Consider the following 22,445-nt stretch of genomic DNA (forward strand, 5'->3'; position numbering starts at 1 on the left):
CTATTCTCAAAATTTTCAAGTTCACGTCAAACTGTATCTTTCTATAAATTGCGCAAGTGGTTCCGTGCGCTAAAACAGTGACGTTTAGCACACGTTATGGTGACATCACTTGGTAAATACGACGGAAGTTGTGAATCAGTCTCTCTACTTTCAATGCAAATTTAAAGAAGAGAGCTCAGTTCTAGTTAATATTTGCATTCTGTTGGTAAGTATGTGTAAGTTTCGTACTGAATTAATTTGACAGAAAAACTGATGTCTACAGATTTTGTGTGAATTGTCTGAACGCGGAAGTTCGATGACAAGCTTCCCATGTTGAATCGTAGTCAGTTAATTAGCCTAGTCAGTCAACTGCCCAATGTAGCGACTGTACCCCATGTAGGAGAGTGAAAGTACCCTTGAAACTGCCGGAGAACATAATATATTCTACATTCAAAAATGGATTCAGACAATTTGGAGAAAATGGTCTCTAATTTTAGTGAAAATGGTTACCAATTACCAAAACAGCTTCATGTGCCCTATTAGGCATGTTAGGGCGGCAGACAAATATTGCCTATATTGGCCTCTTCTGGTTGGTTCACCATTGGTCTAAACCTGTAAAAGTGAAGCTTTATTTTTAATATCATCAAAACTACAGCGACAGAAGTTCTCAAAAAGCATTTAGTTTTCAATAAGAAATTACCCTTACTTGTTTGTTTCCATAGTTTATAAGTTACATAAACATCATGTGTCTGGTCACGTAACATTTATACCAGGAAAGTAAACAAGCAAATGATAGGTGTGCCATAGATTTACATGTGAATTTATTACAATTGACATTTTATTTGAGCTGATAGAGTTATATTAGTGATCTAGGGTAAAACACAGTTGTTTGCTGAATATGAACTATAATTTACGTTTGGTAACATGACACGAAGCATTTTCCCGTCCAAGTGAACTAAAGCCGTGTTGCCAGAAGATCTAAGCTGCAGGTAACGTAATTTCTCGTTACATATCGCGAGAATTATCATGATAGAACTATTTGTACATTATTGTGTGGTTGGATTTTGGTTTACGCATGAATTAGTCACATGACACCACATGCATGTCTTTCCTTAAGTTGTCTCTGAGCAAGGTGTTTTTTTAATGTTTCCGAACAAGAGTCAGTTTTGTTTATCTTTTTTTTAATAAATATTTATCTCTTCTAGTGAAAACGAGATGCGATGATTCGCTCACTATGAGGGGGTGTTGGCGATGTGCTCCTTTGCAATAACTGGTCCTTAGCTAGTATTCATCTTTAAGGAATCATTGACGACATCACAAAATTTGTCTTTTTCACAACATGTTATTAAAAAAACACTAGCATATCTATCTATATATGTAGAATTATTTAATCTGAAGTTAACACGATATACAGCGTTTCCATTGGATGAGAGGTCAGTCACATGAAATTGAAACTCATAAGTGTATGAACGACACATTTGACATTCATACGTTTTTTTACGAGACCCGTGTTCTTAAAATGATGTCAACACTGATGGACTACTTCCACATTCCTGGGACTTTGGACCCTTTAATCATGAACTCAGCATTTTAGTATACATTAAGAAATGTCAGAGAGGTTGACTGCATGATCGTTCACGAATATCCTTGCTACGACCCATCCACGTGAACATTGTGATTGACATACTGAGGTAGCTCTTAACAGACTTTTCTCTTCTACTGGTGATATTATTTTCAATACATGTGTTGTGTGAGATGTTTCTGTGGAGCATGTTGTGCATACATTTGCTCACGTCACATCTCTTTTTGAGGGACTATTTTATTCCACGATACAGCTGGGTGTTGTATGGCCGTCAGTTTAAAAACAAGAAGTCGCACATACTAAACAAAATTGTGTATAGATCTAGGCCTACATCCTGACTCGCGAGGGCCAAACTCTACAAGTCACTCTTTAAAGTCACATACTCCAATGAACTCACACAAAGTGAAAGTCAATTCTTAATTGTTAATTTGTATGGGAGAGATCTTCATAATACACTTGTTTTACACCCATTGGTTCAAGCCATTATCCTCAGTAATCCTCACTTCTCCCAAAGCTCTCCTAAAGTATGGTTACTGTAAACAAAAACCTGAATAACAATGAATACATGGGACCAGTTCTCAGTACCGGTATGTGTCACACATCTTCTAGGTAGAAATCATATGCATTCCTTCACTGATGTTGGTAAATGGTGTAATCTTCAATTATAGTGTGAAATTGACTAGTGTTGTTTCTAAGGAAGTTGGAGGTGACTCTGGCATATCTGGCTTTTTAGTGTCAATGGTTACTACTGCTAATTGAAAAACAAACAACAGTTCAATAATGTCAAATGGGAGACAAGGGTCTCGTGTAATAATTGTATAAACTACATAACTAAGTTTTATTTGGGTCCATTTTCGGTTCCATTTTCTAAGATATTTGGGGCCATTTTCTTCTGCACCTATCTGTGTACGCACTGTTCCTCTCTGAGACTTCACTCAATAGTAAGACATAGTTGTCATCATGTATATCAAGTACAAAGTATATTTATGATTGGCATTGATCGTTTTCCCTATTTTTGAAAGGTTTAGACATCTGACGACATTGCTGAAATTTTAAGGTATGAGTGAATCAAATTTGTGTTTGTACCTGTAGGAGATGTCTTCATCCATAGAATTCGGCATCTAAATAAAATTCCTTGATACAAGGTGTGATCTCCATTGCCTGGTCTGTAAGTTTGAGCTGCGTCATGTGCCCTCTTGTGACGTCACCTGTTTTCAAACACCCGATTGTTTTTGTACTTTTGCAGAGTTTCCATGAATGAACAGCTGTGGTGCAGTTCTCAACACAGTTCCTGCAGATCAGCATTTTAACTCCAAAATTAATTGAATGTTTGAAACCTATTCCCAAAGTATGAATTTTTGTCAAATTATAGTTGTCACACTATTTTACCCTTTTCATCATGACATACAATGCTGAATGAACTGTTCTGACAAGTGTACAGTACTTCACACGAACCCATTGACAGGCCAGGTGTGTGAAGCTTTAATTACACCTCTCATTATGATGAGACAATATCACTATCAATATAGCTGATATATACTCTTAAAAAACAAGTAGAGGGTCATGAATATATATGTATATCCAGGTATTAGCACAAAGATAAGTGTTAACGACAAACAAGAACATTTATATCTGTAAAACTGAACACCAAAACACACCCAATGGTTTGCACATACCTCACGTGAGAAGGGTGTCATTCCTGATTTTCACACTTTCAAGGAAGGTCAGTTAATCTCTGTGGACCATTATTTCTGTCATCTTATATATTTTCCTTATCATACAGTTGTGATTTACTTGATTTCTATCCTTGTTTGAAACTGGCGATGAATACAGGATTGATAACCCAAACCAGGCAGTATCTTGGTTGTTGTGATGTCAAATGCTTCCACTGTTTTCATTGTTGTATAGACTTCGGGTTTCATCCATAGCCTCAAATCGTTGTAAGAACCTTTGTGGATGATCTTCAGACAGAGCCAGATTATCTTGAGACATGTTGTGCCTGGTTCGTATTTGATCAGATGTCAGAAGCTTTGGAACCTAACTAGCTGATACTGGTACAAAGTTTCTATTATGATGGAATGTACTCCGACCTCTTGACAGTGGCAAGGGAAGGGGCATTTATGGTGATAAGCGCTTATTCTGCAAGTACTTGTTCATGGCATGTTCATCATGTTTGTTTATTTCCCAAAGGTCACATACCTGTGCTTATTTTATTGACTTGTTACAACAAAACAATTTGTTCAGTTGTCAATGACATCTCTGACATCATGTAATGCCCACAACAAAAGATTTCACTATCACAGAATTCCTTTTATGTAAGGCCCAGAATTTGTCAATGAACCCTCGTATGGTTTTTCAACCTGTTTTCCGACCGCCTCCGTGGTCTAGTGGTAGAGCCTCCACCCGGAGAGTGAAAGGTCCGGGGTTTGATCTATGGTTGCATCATACCAAAAGATGTTAAAAGATGGTACTTGTTGTTACCCTGTCTGGCACTCGGCATTAAGGGGCTAAAACAAGAACTGGGTGGCTTGGAGTCAGTATACTGTGTCTGGATGGGGTATTCATATCTCAGTGGGCTGTCACTATTAAATCGGCATCAGTTCGGAGTAGCACACGCACGCACTTACACACACGCACTTACACACGTGTGCATGCACGTCACTATAGAAGTATAATAATCTTGGATGCAACTTTGAACCTCATTTCACCTCACCTCACTACAACCAGTTCTCTGCTGGTCTGTTCTATGCTGTGTTGATCAGATATACTGGGATATACAGTAAACTACATTTATAACGCACACACTTATAAGGTACGGATGGATATAACAAACTTATTTTTTGGTCCCAGCTATTTGCTGTATATATGCTTATAACAACCAGTGGTTATAACAAACTAAAATTAGTGGTCCCTTTGAGTTCAATATAACCATAGTTTTCTATATGCAAATGAGGTGACAGGTGCACCGCTTGGGGTCAGTTTTTATTTTGGGACCAGCGCACAGTTTAACCTTTGGGATCTGGTGGTCAACAACATCAATGGGCATGGGGCTATGCCTTATTGGTTTCAGCATCAGCCTCCACCCTTTTTTTCCAGAATCAGAGTGACAAATGGATTTACAATCTGGTTCCTTTGGTCTTATCATGGTTTAGGTGGATGCTGACTGACACTGCTGTGCCATGGACGTTATCTACACCGGTCGTACTGTCTTTCCAGTACCTGGTGTGCCATTGGTAGTTCTATGATATCCTTGTGGGGGATCGAACATGGAGGTATGGAGGCCTACTTCGGCATGGGACACAGCACTATGGCGTATGACTCTCAGTCTAACCATTCTTCTCCGGCTTGCTACCAACCAGGGCTACTGTACAATTACAATGTGTTGTGTCAGTATTCCAATATCATGTAATGTTGTTGTTGGTGAGAAGCACCTTTTTACAGGAAATAAATAAACTACCCATGTGAAAATATGTAGAAACTCAAATTATGATGTTTTTGAAAGACTGAAGGTGTCAGTAATTAGAATCATTACTACATTCCCTACACCATTCAAAAGAATGCTGAAATCACTTATGCTTTGTATGAAATTAAGAGGTTTAAGTGGACTGCATCGCATCGAACAACGTCAAAAGATAGTACTTGTTGTTACCCTGCCTAGTGCTCGGCATTGAGGGGCTTAAGCAAGGACTGGTCATCTTGGAGTCAGTATACTGTGTCTGAGTGGGGTATTCCTGTTGAACGGTGGAAGGCATGGGATCTCAGTGGGGTAGCACTAGGGCTGGGAAGCTACAGTAACAGCAACTGTGTCATCTGATATGTATCACGATACCTTGCTCACAATCCAATACGTATCAAGATACTTCCATGTGCTCTTATCTGTGGTGCGTAAGCCATCTTAATCAATGACAGGATGGCGAAATGCCTGGCACACTGACAATTTACAGTTGGCAGTGTCAAGTATGGCACAATTGATGAAAATATGTACGTCTTCACTACTAATTATACCAAGTATACCAAGTATATAGCTATACCAAGGTTCCGTCTGTCCGAAAACTTTGTCTGCGTGATTTCTCTTAAACTATTCAGTGGTTTCATCTCAAACTTAGTACATATAATCTGTGTCATATGGAGGGGTGTAGTCAAAAGAAAAAAAATGTTTTTATTAATATTCCATTTTTTTATGAATTTTTCAAACACTTACCCTATCCATTTTCTAATGAAACAGTGACTTCTATCAGGTATCTCACACAGTGCAAGTTGAGCAGTTATATTAGTACTGTGAAAATAGCATGCATGACTAAAGCAGAGTTGACACTGAAAAGGTTGAAGTTGGAGGTATTAGTAAGCTCAGCTTACTTTTTCACTTTTTCCATGTTTTCAGTTATTTCACTGAAACTTGGTATTTCCAGGTGAGCAACAGGGCCACGAGTGGCACTATTTTTAAGCTATTTAATTTGAGACTACTGACGCACTAGGCGGGTCGGGGGTATTAGTGAGCCATGCTCACTTTTGCCCTTGTCACTGTTTGATGCAACAGTTATTAAAGTCAACGTTTAAGGTAAGAATCAATATTATTTATGCGCGACTGTGTTGAAGTTGACATTAATGCGGACTAGTACAAGCAGCCACATACACACACATACGCATGCATACGATAGGGCAACAATCTTGGAACCTCATCTTTCTTACAGTCAATTTATTCTAATGCATCTCTTTGGATTTATTTAACATATGTTAGTATTGTTTGGAAGCCAAAGAAAATGGTTTCTGATATGAATAATGAGGCCTTGGTTTCAGGTCAGACTTGCACACAGAAGAACATCAGCTTGATCAGTCATGTTTTCAAACCACCCTGACAATCCATGGAGGTATCCCAAGTTTCTCCGGGACCTCACACATCAGTGAAACATTGTTGTATCATATCAAAGTGTTGGGATGTATGCCGTGAAGACAGTTTTGCTAGCCTTAGGCAATCATTGGAGAGAAAAAAAACCAATGTCACCCCAGCTGAGATCAATTGTGCATTGTCAAAAACGTGATTTGACCATTCCTTTTCTCAGATCCCATATCTGTTTTGGAAATGATAATGATGTCTGTTTTTTTAGATCAGGGATTTTAACAAGATTGATGCTTTTTCCTCAGCATGTCATTACATAATCTAATACAATGTATTTTGTGTTACAGGTTGGAAGTTCCCACTATGGATTTGCGGAGAGTGAAGAATGAGGATAAACTAGACTTGTGTAGAAAGTACTACCATGGTGAGTTCTGACACTTGATAGTGAGAGGGGTAGACTAGACTTGTGTACAAAGTATGGCCTACCTTTAGAATTCAGTACCATAAACCTTTCGAACATGTCACAATACCCTATTACGTAATTTATAGTATTTTGTTGCCTGTCAGTGTCACACTGGCGACACAATGCCCTGTGACGTCAGGGGTCATTGAGTGTGCATAAGCTCCTCCCAGTGATCTATGTCATTGAATAAGTCCAGCAATGTTGAGTTTTATATTTGTTTACTAAATATAGCCTGCTGCTGTGCATTTTATAGCAAGCGCTAGTTTATGAAAGCACTTTCATATTCTCTATATTTTTTATTTCATTTTTTTCGTAATTCAATTGGCTAAAATGATTATAAATGGGAACTAATGTACATATAATATTTTTTTTGATTCATTAATTTTCATTATCATGCACAGGAATGCAATTTATTAGTTATGTTATATTGGCACTGAACACATCCAAATGTCTCCAGTGTTTGGGTAGGTTACCCCGAACTCTACCTTAACCCATTTAAGATCAATCACCCCTTTACGATCCATTAGGGTTAGGTACCTGTTTAGTGGCTATTAGATTACCCGAACTCTATTCTTAGTCTTTGGATTCCCTTTACGGTCTATCAACCCGAGTTTTATGATCATTAGGGTTAGGTATCCATTTAGTGACTAGTATAGATTCGATAGCGACTCCTAATATTCATCACACAAAATCGCCGAGAAAGCAGGGTGAAATGGTTTAGTTTAGAATATTTTGTCTACTGGAAACTGTCCTGGGACTTTCACCTGTTACATTTTTTCAGTACTGATTCAAATGTGAGCTCACCCTTGTGTCGTCATGAGCCATGCTTCTGCCTTCCTCATTCCTAACAATTATCCACATGATCCTTACAGTGTTCCCTACCAAACTTTTCTGTCTCAGAAATCACCCTACAAATGATTAAATGCCTTACCACTCATTATCTTGAAGATTTTGGACGAGTGTGCCAAATAGCATTGGGATCACTTTTAAGTGTCCATTGACTAAAGTCACAAGACACCATGCATACCCGTAACCTTTGTAAGTGTCTGTCAACTATTCGACCCTTTTTCGTTCAGTACCGTAAAGGCATAGCTGTCCAGCTAACAATCTCTGACAGATTCTCACAAAAATGGTTGCTTGTCTTTGAGACACGGTACCTACGGCAGAGATCGTTCTCACAAGAAGTTGTGGCACTGTATTCTAAAGGTGCTCCCAAATATTACATGGTGAGTTCTGACACTTGATGTGGAACTAGGAGTGTGGAGCAAGGGTAGACTATACTTGTGTACAAAGGACTACCATGGTGAGTTCTGACACTTGATGTGGAACTAGGAGTGTGGAGCAAGGGTAGACTATACTTGTGTACAAAGGACTACCATGGTGAGTTCTGACACTTGATGTGGAACTAGGAGTGTGGAGCAAGGGTAGACTATACTTGTGTACAAAGGACTACCATGGTGAGTTCTGACACTTGATGTGGAACTAGGAGTGTGGAGCAAGGGTAGACTATATTTGTGTACAAAGGACTACCATGGTGAGTTCTGACACTTGATGTGGAACTAGGAGTGTGGAGCAAGGGTAGACTATACTTGTGTACAAAGGACTACCATGGTGAGTTCTGACACTTGATGTGGAACTAGGAGTGTGGAGCAAGGGTAGACTATACTTGTGTACAAAGGACTACCATGGTGAGTTCTGACACTTGATGTGGAACTAGGAGTGTGGAGCAAGGGTAGACTATACTTGTGTACAAAGGACTACCATGGTGAGTTCTGACACTTGATGTGGAACTAGGAGTGTGGAGCAAGGGTAGACTATACTTGTGTACAAAGGACTACCATGGTGAGTTCTGACACTTGATGTGGAACTAGGAGTGTGGAGCAAGGGTAGACTATACTTGTGTACAAAGGACTACCATGGTGAGTTCTGACGCTTGATGTGGAACTAGGAGGATAGACTCTGATGAAGGTCTTACCTCGTGAAGTGCATCAAATTACATGAGCACCTTGATTAATAACATTAAAAGATTTGGAGATATGTCGATGCCCAGTTGATGGTACACATACATAACCTTGCAGGTCCTGCAGTCAGACAGCATCTGCACTGCAGTCACTGTATTGTTTACGAACCAGATGTTGATTTCATTAAGCTAGTTTGTTGGGCCTATGCAAAGACTAATAGTCGAACCAAAATATTACTTCAAAATCGTAGCCTAGTTTGGCAAGGGTAGAAACTGGACTTTTTTGTCAGTTAACTCCCTTTCCTCGGGAAGATACATGGAAAATACATGGAACCTTGACTTACTTTTTGTGTGCCGGTTCATCTGTCACTAAGCAATATGTCAATGATTTCAAACCGTATTGAACTATCACATTCATAATCCTTGGTAAGTTGGGAAGTACTTTATTTGTATATATTTCTCCTTATTTTACTAAAATATACTGCAGTAGAATATACAGGTAGAAAATGTCAACATGAACATTGAAATGCAAGAACATGTGGTCTTTCACCCAGATCATGGTGTGCAATGTGTTGTTTTCTTCAGGAGGTTTTGCATTGCTGCCATTTCTCTGGTTCATCAACTTCTTTTGGTTTTTCAACGAAGCCTTCAGGAAGCCCCCATATGAGGAACAGAAGCAAATCAGAACATGTAGGTGTAATTTGACAGTGTCATTCAGTAAGATGTCATTCAGTTTTTTCATAAATTCAGTGTCTGTTTCTTACACCCATTAACACCCACCCCTGAACACTAATAATGAACACACTTATAATGAACTGACTGATAGCAAACTCATGTTGTGGTCCAGTGTGTACCCTGTACAGTGATAATGTTTATGTTTAGGACAAACTGTCAATCCCTGAGCTGTTCACGCATCACCAATCAGCCGATCATTGATGTGTCTGTTCTAAACAATTGAAGGCAACTGGAATATACCCTCAAATGACCGTAGTAAAACAGTGATTAGTCTATGGCCTTTGAAATGGATATATTCTGTCTTTGCTGAGAAGCTGGGACATTATGACTTTAGTGCCAATACCAGCTGGCTTGAGAGATTTAACAAGAGCTGTGGCATTTATTCTAAACGAATCATGGCAAGAGTGTATCAGTTGACCACGAGCTTAGCGGTATAATGTTACGAGATTAGATTATTTTTCCCACATTGTTTACAGGCATCAAATCAACAAGTATGACAGTTACAAATATAACTGAATGATTGTGTTGTGTCATATGTTCCAGATGTGATCCGGTCCCTGATAGGGACGGTAATATGGACGGCCGCCCTCATCACGTGGGTAGTCATCTTTCAGTTGAACCGGGCATCATGGGGAGCAACGGCTGATTACATGTCCTTCATCATCCCAAAAGGGGAGCCGTAGTAGGCCCTGTTGCAGGATACGCTGTGGTGGTGGATACACTGAAGGTTGCTGCAGGTACAGTGGAGAAGACTTGCTCCTGGTGTGATGAGTGGGACAGTCAATTCCTGTAGATGTTCCATGTCAGACATCATGAAGCGATTGACGCAACTGTGTATAGATCTATCATCTAAGGAATGAATGTGAGGAATGATACACTGAGAGTTATATATATGTATATATATGTGACCATAACGACAAGAGCAATGTTTGGCCTGTGAACTTTGTATCCTGGTATATTACTTGGCCACATGTGTCTTTTAAAGCATTCAATTACACTAGTTTGAACTGAACATTTTCAAGAGGTACCAACCCCTAATAGTTTGATTATTAATGTCTTCACCACATTGAGTCTCACAAGTTAGACTGTTGTAGTTTAGAGTCACAAGTATAGGCCCATGAGGCCTATCTGATTCATTTATCAAACATTTGGGGGTGGGCTATTTCCCCCTGAGTGGACCTAATGCTGTTATCACAAAGTTTGGAAGGCAAGATATTCTCTGTTATTACCATAAAATAATAATTAGTGTGTGTATATATAAAATATTACATACAGTAGCAATTGCAATAATATTGCTATGTTTAGGTACCACCTACTCAAATATAATGTTGAAAGACCATTTTATCAATGAGAGTCACGAACAGAGATAGTTTAATACTTCCTAATAGTTCCTATCATTTCCAGGTATAAATTTCATTGGTTGAATTTGACCTTTTTTGGGTACGATGAATCCTTGCGAACTCCAGACGCAGAGGGAATGGGTGACACATAACAAAGTTTCAGTGAACTATTTTTGAATGCTAAGCAACTCCCTACAGCGGGTATTTAGTTTTGATTTTTTTCGACATCACAATACAATTCTTAGTGTTCCATATTGTTGCCAGCTGACTCATGTTTGCCTGATCACACACAGAATAATGTAGCCTCATATTGACAATTTACTTCTAAAATTACAATACAGATTTACATATACTCACCACCAAAAGAAACACGAACCATAGAAACATATAGAGAAGAGATCTTTCCAGTGTGTACCAATTAATGACAAAACTAACTACTGATTCTTAATTGTCATGGTAGAATATTTGCAAGATTTACCTCCCTTTTCCCCTACTTTCACCCTTTGCAATTCTTTCTAAATACTTGTTTAGGTTCTATTTTGCATTATGATGTGTCTTCTTGATATCACTTTCAATGTCTTGCAGTTGCTTTCAATCACAGTATAAATATTGTAAGTTGTACTCAGCCGGACAGATTTTTCTGTTTTAGAGTAGAGGTTTCATTGCTAAATATTCTCATTGCTATTGTCTTTTTTTATCACAATTTCGTCATCAAGAAATAAACATGTTCGATATAAATACTATGTGTTTGGTGTTTATAGTGCTGCTAGGTGTAGACCTGTAGAAGTGGTACAAAAGCACAGCGTATGGCCGACGTCTGGTGTGTGGTTATAGTGCAGATGGTTGTAGACCTGTAGAAGTGGTACAAAAGCACAACGTATGGCCGACGTCTGGTGTGTGGTTATACTGCAGATGGTTGTAGACCTGTAGAAGTGGTACAAAAGCACAGCGTATGGCCGACGTCTAGTGTGTGGTTATACTGCAGATGGTTGTAGACCTGTAGAAGTGGTACAAAAGCACAGCGTATGGCCGACGTCTGGTGTGTGGTTATAGTGCAGATGGTTGTAGACCTGTAGAAGTGGTACAAAAGCACAGCGTATGGCCGACGTCTGGTGTGTGGTTATAGTGCAGAAAGGTTGTAGACCTGTAGAAGTGGTACAAAAGCACAGTGTATGGCCGACGTCTGGTGTGTGGTTATAGTGCAGATGGTTGTAGACCTGTAGAAGTGGTACAAAAGCACAGCGTATGGCCGACGTCTGGCGTGTGGTTATAGTGCAGATGGTTGTAGACCTGTAGAACTGGTACAAAAGCACAGCGTATGGCCGACGTCTGGCGTGTGGTTATAGTGCAGATGGTTGTAGACCTGTAGAAGTGGTACAAAAGCACAGCGTATGGACGACGTCTGGCGTGTGGTTATAATGCAGATGGTTGTAGACCTGTAGAAGTGGTACAAAAGCACAGCGTATGGACGACGTCTGGTGTGTGGTTATAGTGCAGATGGTTGTAGAACTGGTACAAAAGCACAGGGTATGGCCGACGTCTGGTGTGTGGTTATAGTGCAGATGGTTCTAGACCTGTAGAACTGGTACAAAAGCACAGCGTATGACCGACGTCTGGTGTGTGGTTATAGACCTATAAAATTGGCACAAAAGCACAGCGTATGGCCGACGTCTGGTGTGTGGTTATAGACCTATAAAATTGGCATAAAAGCACAGCGTATGGCTGACGTCTGGTGTGTGGTTATAGTGCAGGTGGTTGTAGACATTCAGAGCTCGCACAAAGGCACAGGTTTTATCAGAACAAAATATTTTCTTCCCAACAGTATCCAACAAACTATTTACTGACTCTATCAACACACGATTTTTTACGTTTGGGTATTTTCCACTAAAGAAACTATTAATTTGATTCACCTCTGCCAACAAGCTATTCATTTGGGGCATATTTCACCCCTCAGAAATAAAGTAGATGCTAATCAAACTGACTTTGTTAAGAGTAAGTGCAACTGTATACTCGCACACCTACCTTCTTTGTCAAAATAACACACACACACACAATATATATATATATATATATATATATATATATATATATATATATATATATATACTGAACAGCAAAAGTTCCTGTGACATTGAATAAGATTTAATGCAAAGTTATGTTTTTTGACCAAATCTGAAACAATTTCCCATACTGCTTTCAGAAAATGAGAAAATGAGCATGAAAACATGAACATGCCAAAATGTCAAAATGTCAAAAGCAACAGATCTTCGTCTCATGGAATGGGCCAGGCGTCGCACAAAGTCCCGGGGGATATCTATCCATATCTGCTGGAGCATGTTTCGAAGTTCCTGGAGTGTCTGTGGAACACGTTCCATCTCATCCAACATGTGCTCGATTGGTGAGAGATCAGGGAAACGAGCCGGCCAGGGGATAACATTCACCTAGGCGATGACGACGCAAAAACGGTAGAACAACAGGGCCGATGATCTCGTCGCAGTAGCGCTGTCCATTGAGATTTCCCTCTACCACTATCTTGCTGTAATCCCACCCATACCATAACGCTGCCGCCCCCGAACCGATCTTCTTCCATGACACAATGATTGACGTAACGTTCACCTCGACGGCGGTACAATCGAATCCGTAAATCGCTGAGGTGAAAACGACTCTCGTCAGTGAATAGAATTTGTCCCCACTGCATGGGCGTCCAGCGTAGACGCTGTCTACACCACTGAAGACGTGCTTGACGGTGGTTTCCTGTCAAAATGGGACGTCTGCACATCTGAGGCGGCGACGTGCGGTTTGTGGAGATATTCGTCGAAGGCCAGGAAGGGATGCTTCTTGCAGTCACTGTTGCTGGCTGGAATCGATTTCGTAGGTGTGTTGTTCGAATTGTTGTTACGCGTGGCCTGCCACTCCGAGGATGGTCTCTGATTGCATTGGTCTGTTGCCAACGTTGCCATAAACACCAAATGGTGTTTCTGTGGACGTTAAATTGTCTTGCAACATCACGTTGACTCGATCCTGCTTCAAGCATACCAATGGCTCGCAGACCCTCATTTACGGACAGGCGTGGCATTTCGTAATGATTAATAATTTCGTAGTTTTGTTGTTTTTGTGAGCGGTTGTTGTCAGCACGATGCTAAACAATGCATATGGAATCCCGTTAACGCACATGTATTTATACCCATTCTTGCATAAAAGTCAACTTTTGCATGCATGCTTTTCTGTAGCAGTTGCGTTTTTGTGCCTTGATTCCATACATGTACTACAATATTGAAAACCTAACTTTACTAGTTTGAAAAATACACCAAAATATTGGTGTCACAGGAACTTTTGTTGTTGAGCGCGCGCACGCACGCACACGCACACGCAAACACACACAAACACACACACACACACACACACACACACACACACACACCATTGTCTGGTTTGCTGACGTTGGTGCCAACAAGACAATAATGTGATGCTGGAAACCACCAACAGTTACTGAAGTCAGGTACATATAACAACAAACCAACAGCACCAACAACGTTTATTTATTGTAAAATAAAAAAAAATACTAAGAAGAAACAGGTCCAGTGTGACATTAATGAACAGCATGGCTTTGCAAGTGATAGTAAACTTTCAACCATGCACCGATCGTCTGTATTATTCAGACATTTGCGTGTACAGATACATTCGATGAAACACCAAGAGGTATCATTTTAACACAACACCACCCCATGAACTTCAATATTCCCTGCAAAGTCAACCCATGAGAAATACATATTTATTCGACGAAATTAATAGTGAATTTGTAACAATGGTAACACGCTTGTGAATTGCTTATATGATCAGTTGAATAACCTGAATATGTTTTCATGAGTCAACATATAAAACAAAACATAAAAAACATATTCACTGAATAAAGTATCGAACTTATCACAGAACTGTTTTGACACTGTACCGATATAACCAGCACTGATGGCAGGTACATATTGCCGGCATGACTGGGCGGGCCCTCGCGTCTGCTTCTCCTGCCGGTACTTGTAAGCAAATATATCTTTAACAAAACTTGAATACGAGGAAATGAAAGGTGTGTACTTTAGGCAGTTACATATGTTACACCAAAAACATCCAGGACAGACGACATCATTCGCCTTGATGTAAGAACATATGCGGTATTGCTGTTATGCGCCTTCAACATGAGTAAACACTTGTAGAAGGAAGAATGTGTCTATCACAGTAGTTGTCATGCATTGCTGTACGTCTGCTGCTATAGGAGTAAAGCTGGAGTAAATGGAACTCAAAAGCGGAAGAAAAAGTGGATCCGGATATTCTACATCGTTTTGTATGGTTGCTTGCGCACTTGGCTTCTGACACGAGCTGTTGTGGTCTGGAGACACGCAGACACCTGCTGCAACAAAAACACGGCGGTATTCAGGCTGATTTCATGATTATTTACCGGTCTATTCATATCATTCTTTTCACGATATCAGTAGTTGTTTTCATTACATCATGACAAGAATTAATGATATGCTATCTAGGTGCTAATATCGTTTACTTACAGTAGTAACTGCTATCGTACATAGAATTACTGATGTACTCTCCATGAGGTAGGGGATCATGGAATATAGACGTTCAGATCAGTCGTCAAAAGAAATGACAGCCCGAGAAACCGTACTAACGCACCAACACCGTGCTTGTTGGTTGGTTGGTTTGTTGCTTAACCCGCACTCAGCAATATTCCAGCTTTATGACGGCGGTCTGTAAATAATCGAGTCTGGACCACACAATCCAGTGATTAGTATTATGAGCATCGATCCACGCAATTGGGATACGATACCGTGCATGTGGGATGGGGGGTCATTCTTGATTTTGACACTTCAGTGAAAGTTCGTCCAACTCCGCGAGATGTAGCCAATATGTTCAATGTTTCTCAGTTTTAGATCATGTTTCCTCAGACACACAGTTTTAATGATCGGCCCCATACAGGCGCCCAAGGTCAACAGCAATAGTCTAAGATCGATTTCGCAGAAACCAGACTGGAACTGTTAGAAATCGTCAGCATGGAACTGATATGCAAGGTCGGCGACCAAGTGTTGTACCATCGACAACAAATCGACACATTGTTGTGAGACGCCAATAGTGATTATATATAAGAATGACATTGTTCACATCAACCAAGTCAACGAGCCTGACCACCCGATCCCGACAGTCGTCCCTCTCGACAAGCATGGGTTGCTGAAGACCAATTCTACCCCGGATCTTCTCAGGTTCACTGAACTACTACCGCCTACATGCTAACGCCTACATGCCAAAACGCCTACATGCCAAAACACCTACATGCCAAAACACCTACATGCCAAAACACCTACAGCGTATAACAACAAAGTTCACAGTTGAACGCACACCTAATCCCCTGCCTGTTACCTTGGTCATTTTAACGGAATAACCCCAAGCATACTTATATACATTTTATTTTACTAATAAGTCAGATGATAATCACAATAAGTCACTAGCCAGGTTTCAAAAGATGACCAACAACATCCAAGTGTTCTCCTGGGTCAAACGTTCTTTTAAGCAGCACAAGCTATCCTCTACCTCTCGGTAGACTCGTTTTCTACACCTGAGGGCAGCACCAAAGTCGACCTGCGAAATCTTGGCCCGATCTGCATGTTCTACCTTCTTGATGACTTCACTGAAGCAGTAGATGTTGGGATGTCGATCAAGTAGTCCACGGTTCAGTCTGCTGTGGAATCGTTCCAGATTTTTTGTTTGTTCGCGGACCTATCGCTGAGTGATGATTCCACAATGGCAGCGGGAATCGCGCTCCTTCGTCAACCAAGTCCTAGTCTGTCTGTCTGTCTACGTTCTTGGTGTGACGATATCCATTAAAGAAAAGTTGCTGTGCAGAGTCGCGTCCCTTGGGCGCGCCAGAAACCTATGTTTGTGGGTTTGAATCCCGGTTCGCCCCGATTATGTTTCTAGGTTTGTCAGCACTATACCCGTGCTCGTGGGTTTCATCGAAGTGGTAAACGTCTGAGACCTGCAACACTTCGGACTTTCCTCCCACATTAAGCTGACACGCCGTGATATAACTGGAATACTGTTAAAAGCGGCGTTAAAAACAACTCACTCACTCAGTATTTCGGTTCGTGTTATCATTGATTCAGTCATGATATAAGACTTTCTGTTCATGATATCCCACATTGCTTTTGCATTACTTATATCAAAAATACATCCGTTGAAACTGATTGATATGAAACTACTCCCGTTTTACCATGATTGTGAATATATGGACATAATTAGACAGGTATATATGGTTGTTGACAGATACAACTTGAATGTGACTATCTCGTCAACATTAGGTATGTGGCAATTTGTTTATTGATATCAGAAACTCAATTACTGATATCAGTATTTCATTTACTGATAAGATCAACTGATTTGATGACAGTAATGGATATCTAGGATATCAGTTTTCATTGTGTATGGAAATAGAACAGTTTTTTACTGATATAATTAATTCGTTGCAATACAGTACTAATTCATTTCATGACATCTTTAAATTTCTTTGACCTCATTAATTATTTCCCCGGCATCAGTATACGATTAATGATATTCAAAACATTTTAATTATATCGCAGAGAATGCTGATCAGGAAAAGAAAAAATACCAGTAATAAATGTGAAAATGGCACCACCCGCCCCCACATAGGTACCGTGGCGGCATATTTCTAAAACAAGCGAAACTTACACAAAGTCCAACCTTGTATAGGCAAACCTACCTGGGGTTTCGTTGTTTGGACAGAAATCGTCTGATAATGTCAATAGTCGGGTTCTCAATTGCAGCGTCGTGCACTCTGTAATCCAGGGCGGACCTTGTAAAGGGAGGTAGAGCGTCCCGCCCTACAGAGCCACTATCGCGTGTCTGCCAGTCCATGCTGTGCTGCAGCCGGTGCTTCAGTAGAGGTGGCGCTGTTGCTAGTTGTATGATTGTGCTTGAAGTCAGGCCGGGTGGAGGACAGCCACTTGTTCCATTCACGACGTTGGCGTGGGCAGATGCTGCAACATTCCCCCGAGATGTTCTCATGGAACCATGTACGTGTATAGTTTATATGTTTAAACAAGTTCTGCTGATGTTACAGGCCTGTATAGAACTCTTCCATGGAACACTCCCGTACACCACTGTGCCCCCTGGAGAAGATAACGTGTACAGTTTCAAACGGTTGAAAGCGTGCATAATATATGCTTAATTTCAGGCTGAGTCTAATTATACTGCCTGGAAAACCATTTATATCGTCATATGACCAGGTAAGGTACACTTAAGGTAAGGTAAATCATAATTTAAAATTAAGGTTGACGGAATAACAGTTATTTATTACCTTCATATCATCACTAAAGTGTTCTGTCCCTTAGCAGAACCTGTTTGAGAAGATTTGCTCTGGTGGTCAGTGGAGCTGTTGTGTTGGCATGTGCTCCTTTGTGTTCAGTGTATCTTGACACAACCGACTGTCTCGCTGCAACGTGCTCGCCTTCCATCACGATGTAGATGAGCACGCACTCACACGTCATCATGACGAGAAGGAACACTGCTAGACGCCATTGATCACGACGACAGTGGGACATCCTGTAACATCAAGGCACGCCAATCTTGTCACGTCCATAATACACACACAAGTACACACTGCAAAGCAAATCTTACATTTCGTGACAATAAAACAATACATACACACACCAGTACAGACTGTTATGATCTCTACTGTCATGGTTGATAAATGATTTGTAATGACAAAATAGATTGACTAAAAGAGTAATAGTGTACCATAAAAAACAACTTTTATTGTACTGTATATGAACATATTTGATACTGTTCTCTGTATGCATAGATTTAATACAGTAACTCATATGGAAATATTTGATACTGTACTGTGTAGGAATTGCTCTCCTACATGTTTCAGTTTTATCTTCTGTGTAGTGTTTCAACTCGAGGCTCAAACATCAGACCAGACATTCGCCATTGCCGAACACATCCAGAACCAAGACCATTCCATCCTATATGGGAAGCTACCAGTCCAGTCCACCACCACCAGCTGGTGTCAAAGGAATCTACAAGAGGCTAATTACACATTGCCTACTACCAATCAGTGCTAAATGACCCCTGTCTTCCATTTATCCATTGTTTATCACCATTCAGTGCTGCTTTAACTCTAGTTTTCATTTGTCCATTGCTAATCACCAATCATCACCAGTTAAACGTTGCCTCCCTTGTTCACTTTCCGCTTTTGCTCTTATTACTTTTGTGGTTTTACATGTACATATATACTGAACCGCAAAAGAAATGTCACTACGAGTAACATTGCATGAAAAGTGACAATATAACCGATCGCCCAAACGCATCACGGCAACGGCCATGGTAACCCGATGCACGTGAGTTCCGTGCAAATTGAAATGCACATGCGTTCCCCAATTTTTTGCCCTATAAAAATCCACCCAGATGGGATAACATTCATTCGTTATTGAATTGCTACATGCGAAGATTGACAAGAAATCAGTGACGCCAAGCCCTTGGGCGATTTCAAGCTGGACAAACCGCCCGGCAAGTAGCAAATGCATTTCACGTTCACGTAAGGACCATATACAGGCTCCAGCAATGGTACCAGACCACAACACTACAGATGACCGACCAGGTAGTGGAAGACTAAGGGTCACTAGCCGACGTCAGGATCGTCAGATTGTGCGACAGCATCTTCATGATCGCCTTGTGACTGCTGCGGAAACTGCTCGACAGACCATGGGGACACACAAGCGACACATTAGTGCGGACACCGTGCGTCCATGTTTGACGAGCAGACACATCCACTGTCACGGGCCACACCGAGGACCCATTCTGACACCACGTCATCGCCGGTACCGTCTTCAGTAGGCAACACAACACCAGCATTGGCGCCACCAGCAGTGGAGAAGACGAGAGCCGTTACTGTATCTCAACAGCAGATGGCAGAGTCTGATTCATTTGGGAACGTTATTCGGATGCTTGTGTTGTTGAGAGAGATTCGTGGGGTGGTTCGAGCAACACGGTGTGGGGGTGGAATTGGTTTTGCACAGACGGTCGGCCCTGTGGTCTTCCAGAACATCGGTCCAGGGAGAGGCAATGGTGTCACAGCAGCTCGGTACACTGATCAAGTCTTTGAGACCACAGGCCATACCTCATTTGGCACGTCGCCGCAACCACGAGTTTCAGCACGATAACACCCGTACCCACACTGCGAGAACAACAATTTAAGAGACTACCTCAAGCAGGATGGCATCAGAACCATGCAGTGGCCTGCCCGAGTCCCGATTTAAATCCCATTTGGACGGGATTCCAAGACAGCTGAATGATGTCCTACCAAAGCCGACAACTTCAGCTGAACTGCGTCAGACGTTCCTCAGGGTGTGGGCTCAAGTGCCTATGGCCTTCATCAACCGCCTCATCCATTCCATGTATCGACGTTGCACGGCAGTCATCAATGCACATGGCGGACACGATATACTGACTTGTGATGCCATTTTCTCAGAGACTAGTGTTGTGTTTCACTTTAAGAACATTTGACACTTTAATTGATGATCAGTTTTGCCAAGTTTCATCTTTTTAACATGTCTCAAAGTATGTTTGCAGTGTTTGGACAAATAAGGTTTCTCATACATCTATCCATGGTGACGTTTCTTTTGCGGTTCAGTATATATGCTGTCTGCATCCTTGCATTCATTCACCTGATGAAGGAGAAAGCATATACTCCGAAACGTTGTGTGTGTACCTCATAATAAGGGGCGGTCGTGTAGCCTAATGGTTAAAGCGTTCGTCACGCCGAAGACCCGGGTACGATTCCCGACATGGGTATAATGTGTAAAGCCCATTTCTGGTGTCCCCTGTCGTGATATTCCTGGAATATTGGTAAATGCGGCGTAAAACCAAACTCACTCACTGACTCCTCATAATAAAGAAGATGACATCTAAAAAGACTCTTATGTGTAACACATCTAAATGTCATTCAATGGCTATAGATCATGTGTTAGAATAGGTCTTCAGCAACACATGCTTGCCGTAAGAGGCAACTAACGGGGTCGGGCGGTCAGGCTCGCTGACTTAATTGATGCATGTCAGCGTATCCAGTTGCGTCGACGCTCACGATGTCAATCACTGGATTGTCTGGTCCAGACGCGATTATTTACAGATCCCTGTCATACAGCTGGAATATTGCTTAGACAACAAACAAACATCTTGTGGTGATCTAGCTACGTGTTTTCTGGCTCACAACAACAGTTTTGTAATATTCCTTATTAAACAGTTATTTTCAAGTGAGGATCAGATTTACAAAATGTAGGCGGTTTTGATACTTGCATCATCTCGCGTTAAGATTTTGAATGTAAAAACACTCTGATGTTGAATCGAAGACCTGCAGCGTCATTTACCGACTTAGGATCGCATCCACCAAGTGTTTTGTTCCCTGTCACAACATGGAGACACCCAATACACTACTTCAGTGAATGAACCATGTACGTCTTTGACTCACTCCTGTAGTTCATATCGCGACGATGACAGTTTAAACATGCTCAGTGTTCCTCAATACAGGCATCGAGTCAGTATCTGCGTGTAATATTAACATATAACGCAGTCTCTAAGCTCTCTGTCTGTAGTTTATGTACTTCCTATGTCGTTTCGGTTCATTTAGATCACATGTAATGTTTGTTTGTTGTTTAACGCCGCAATATTCGAGCTGTACGACGGCGGTCTGTAGATAATCGAGACTGGACCAGACAATCCAGTGATTTACATTATGAGCATCTGTCTACGCAATTGGAATACGATGACATGCATCAACCAAGTCAGCGAGCCTGACTCCCGATCCCATTAGTCGCCTCTTACGGCAAGCACGGCTTGCTGAAGACGAGTTCTAGCCCAGATCTTCACGGGTCTCACATGTCACTGTACTCGAAGCAATCCGGTCGATAACCCGTTAAATGAATAACCCATTACACCCCAGAGAATTACTACACTTCCCTCCTCGTTCTCAACACGCCGATATCAATAACGCTGCTCCGTAGACTCTCTGTCGCAACAAGAAGTATACGTCTTAATCAACACATAGGATACAATAAGCAGAAGCAAGATAAAACCCATCTAGACGGCAGCGACACAGGCCGGCCAGTCAACTACCGCTGGACACAGTTCGATAAGATAACATACCAGTCTCTAAGATGGCGGCTGACGCTTGGTTGTGTGGGACACCCTGTCTCAGTCTGGCAGAGAAGTGTTCCCTTCCCGCCTGGAGGAGGACGTGGCGGCCGGTGTGATGCACATTGATCCGCTTATCGATCACTGCAGGCTGGGCACGTTCTTCGCGTGCAGATACAGCGAGGCGTGCAGAAGGAGCGTTAACGAAATTCTCATCACGCCAATGCTTGCTATGCTGAGCTCACACAGCTGTTGGAAATGTAGCGTGGTATTGTGTCACATTAACGACGTGTATATTGTGGAACATGTATATAACCACTTGTTCGGCGAATCTACGTGGCTAGTAA

At 41.3% G+C, this 22,445-nt stretch overlaps 1 protein-coding gene and 1 long non-coding RNA gene across 2 annotated transcripts; one reads left to right on the forward strand and one right to left on the reverse strand.

Moving 5' to 3' along the window:
• Nucleotides 1–92: 92 nt before the first annotated feature.
• LOC139458341 (gamma-secretase subunit pen-2-like) lies at nt 93–11,628 on the forward strand. Its single transcript, XM_071239729.1, has 4 exons — nt 93–205; nt 6,746–6,822; nt 9,407–9,511; nt 10,100–11,628. Exons 2-4 carry the CDS (start codon nt 6,762–6,764, stop codon nt 10,237–10,239), a joined length of 306 nt encoding a protein of 101 aa, XP_071095830.1. The 5' UTR covers nt 93–205; nt 6,746–6,761; the 3' UTR covers nt 10,240–11,628.
• Nucleotides 11,629–14,429: 2,801 nt separating this feature from the next.
• Nucleotides 14,430–22,198, reverse strand: LOC139457768 (uncharacterized). The gene is made up of 4 exons (XR_011652633.1): nt 22,111–22,198; nt 18,266–18,510; nt 17,669–18,077; nt 14,430–15,295 (listed from the first exon to the last, which is right to left on the reverse strand). It is a non-coding gene; the product is annotated as an uncharacterized lncRNA (long non-coding RNA).
• Nucleotides 22,199–22,445: the final 247 nt, after the last annotated feature.

Source organism: Haliotis cracherodii, unplaced genomic scaffold (genome assembly GCF_022045235.1).
Source record: "Haliotis cracherodii isolate W230 unplaced genomic scaffold, xgHalCrac1.p SCAF_12, whole genome shotgun sequence".
NCBI lineage: Eukaryota > Metazoa > Mollusca > Gastropoda > Lepetellida > Haliotidae > Haliotis > Haliotis cracherodii.

Bases quoted from the DNA above. Each gene is read 5' to 3' on its own strand.
- LOC139458341 (XM_071239729.1), top strand. From the start codon at position 6,762: ATGGATTTGCGGAGAGTGAAGAATGAGGATAAACTAGACTTGTGTAGA. The intron at 6,823-9,406 runs GTGAGTTCTGAC...TGTTTTCTTCAG, and splicing joins GTGTAGAAAGTACTACCATG to GAGGTTTTGCATTGCTGCCA. The intron at 9,512-10,099 runs GTAGGTGTAATT...CATATGTTCCAG, and splicing joins ACAGAAGCAAATCAGAACAT to ATGTGATCCGGTCCCTGATA.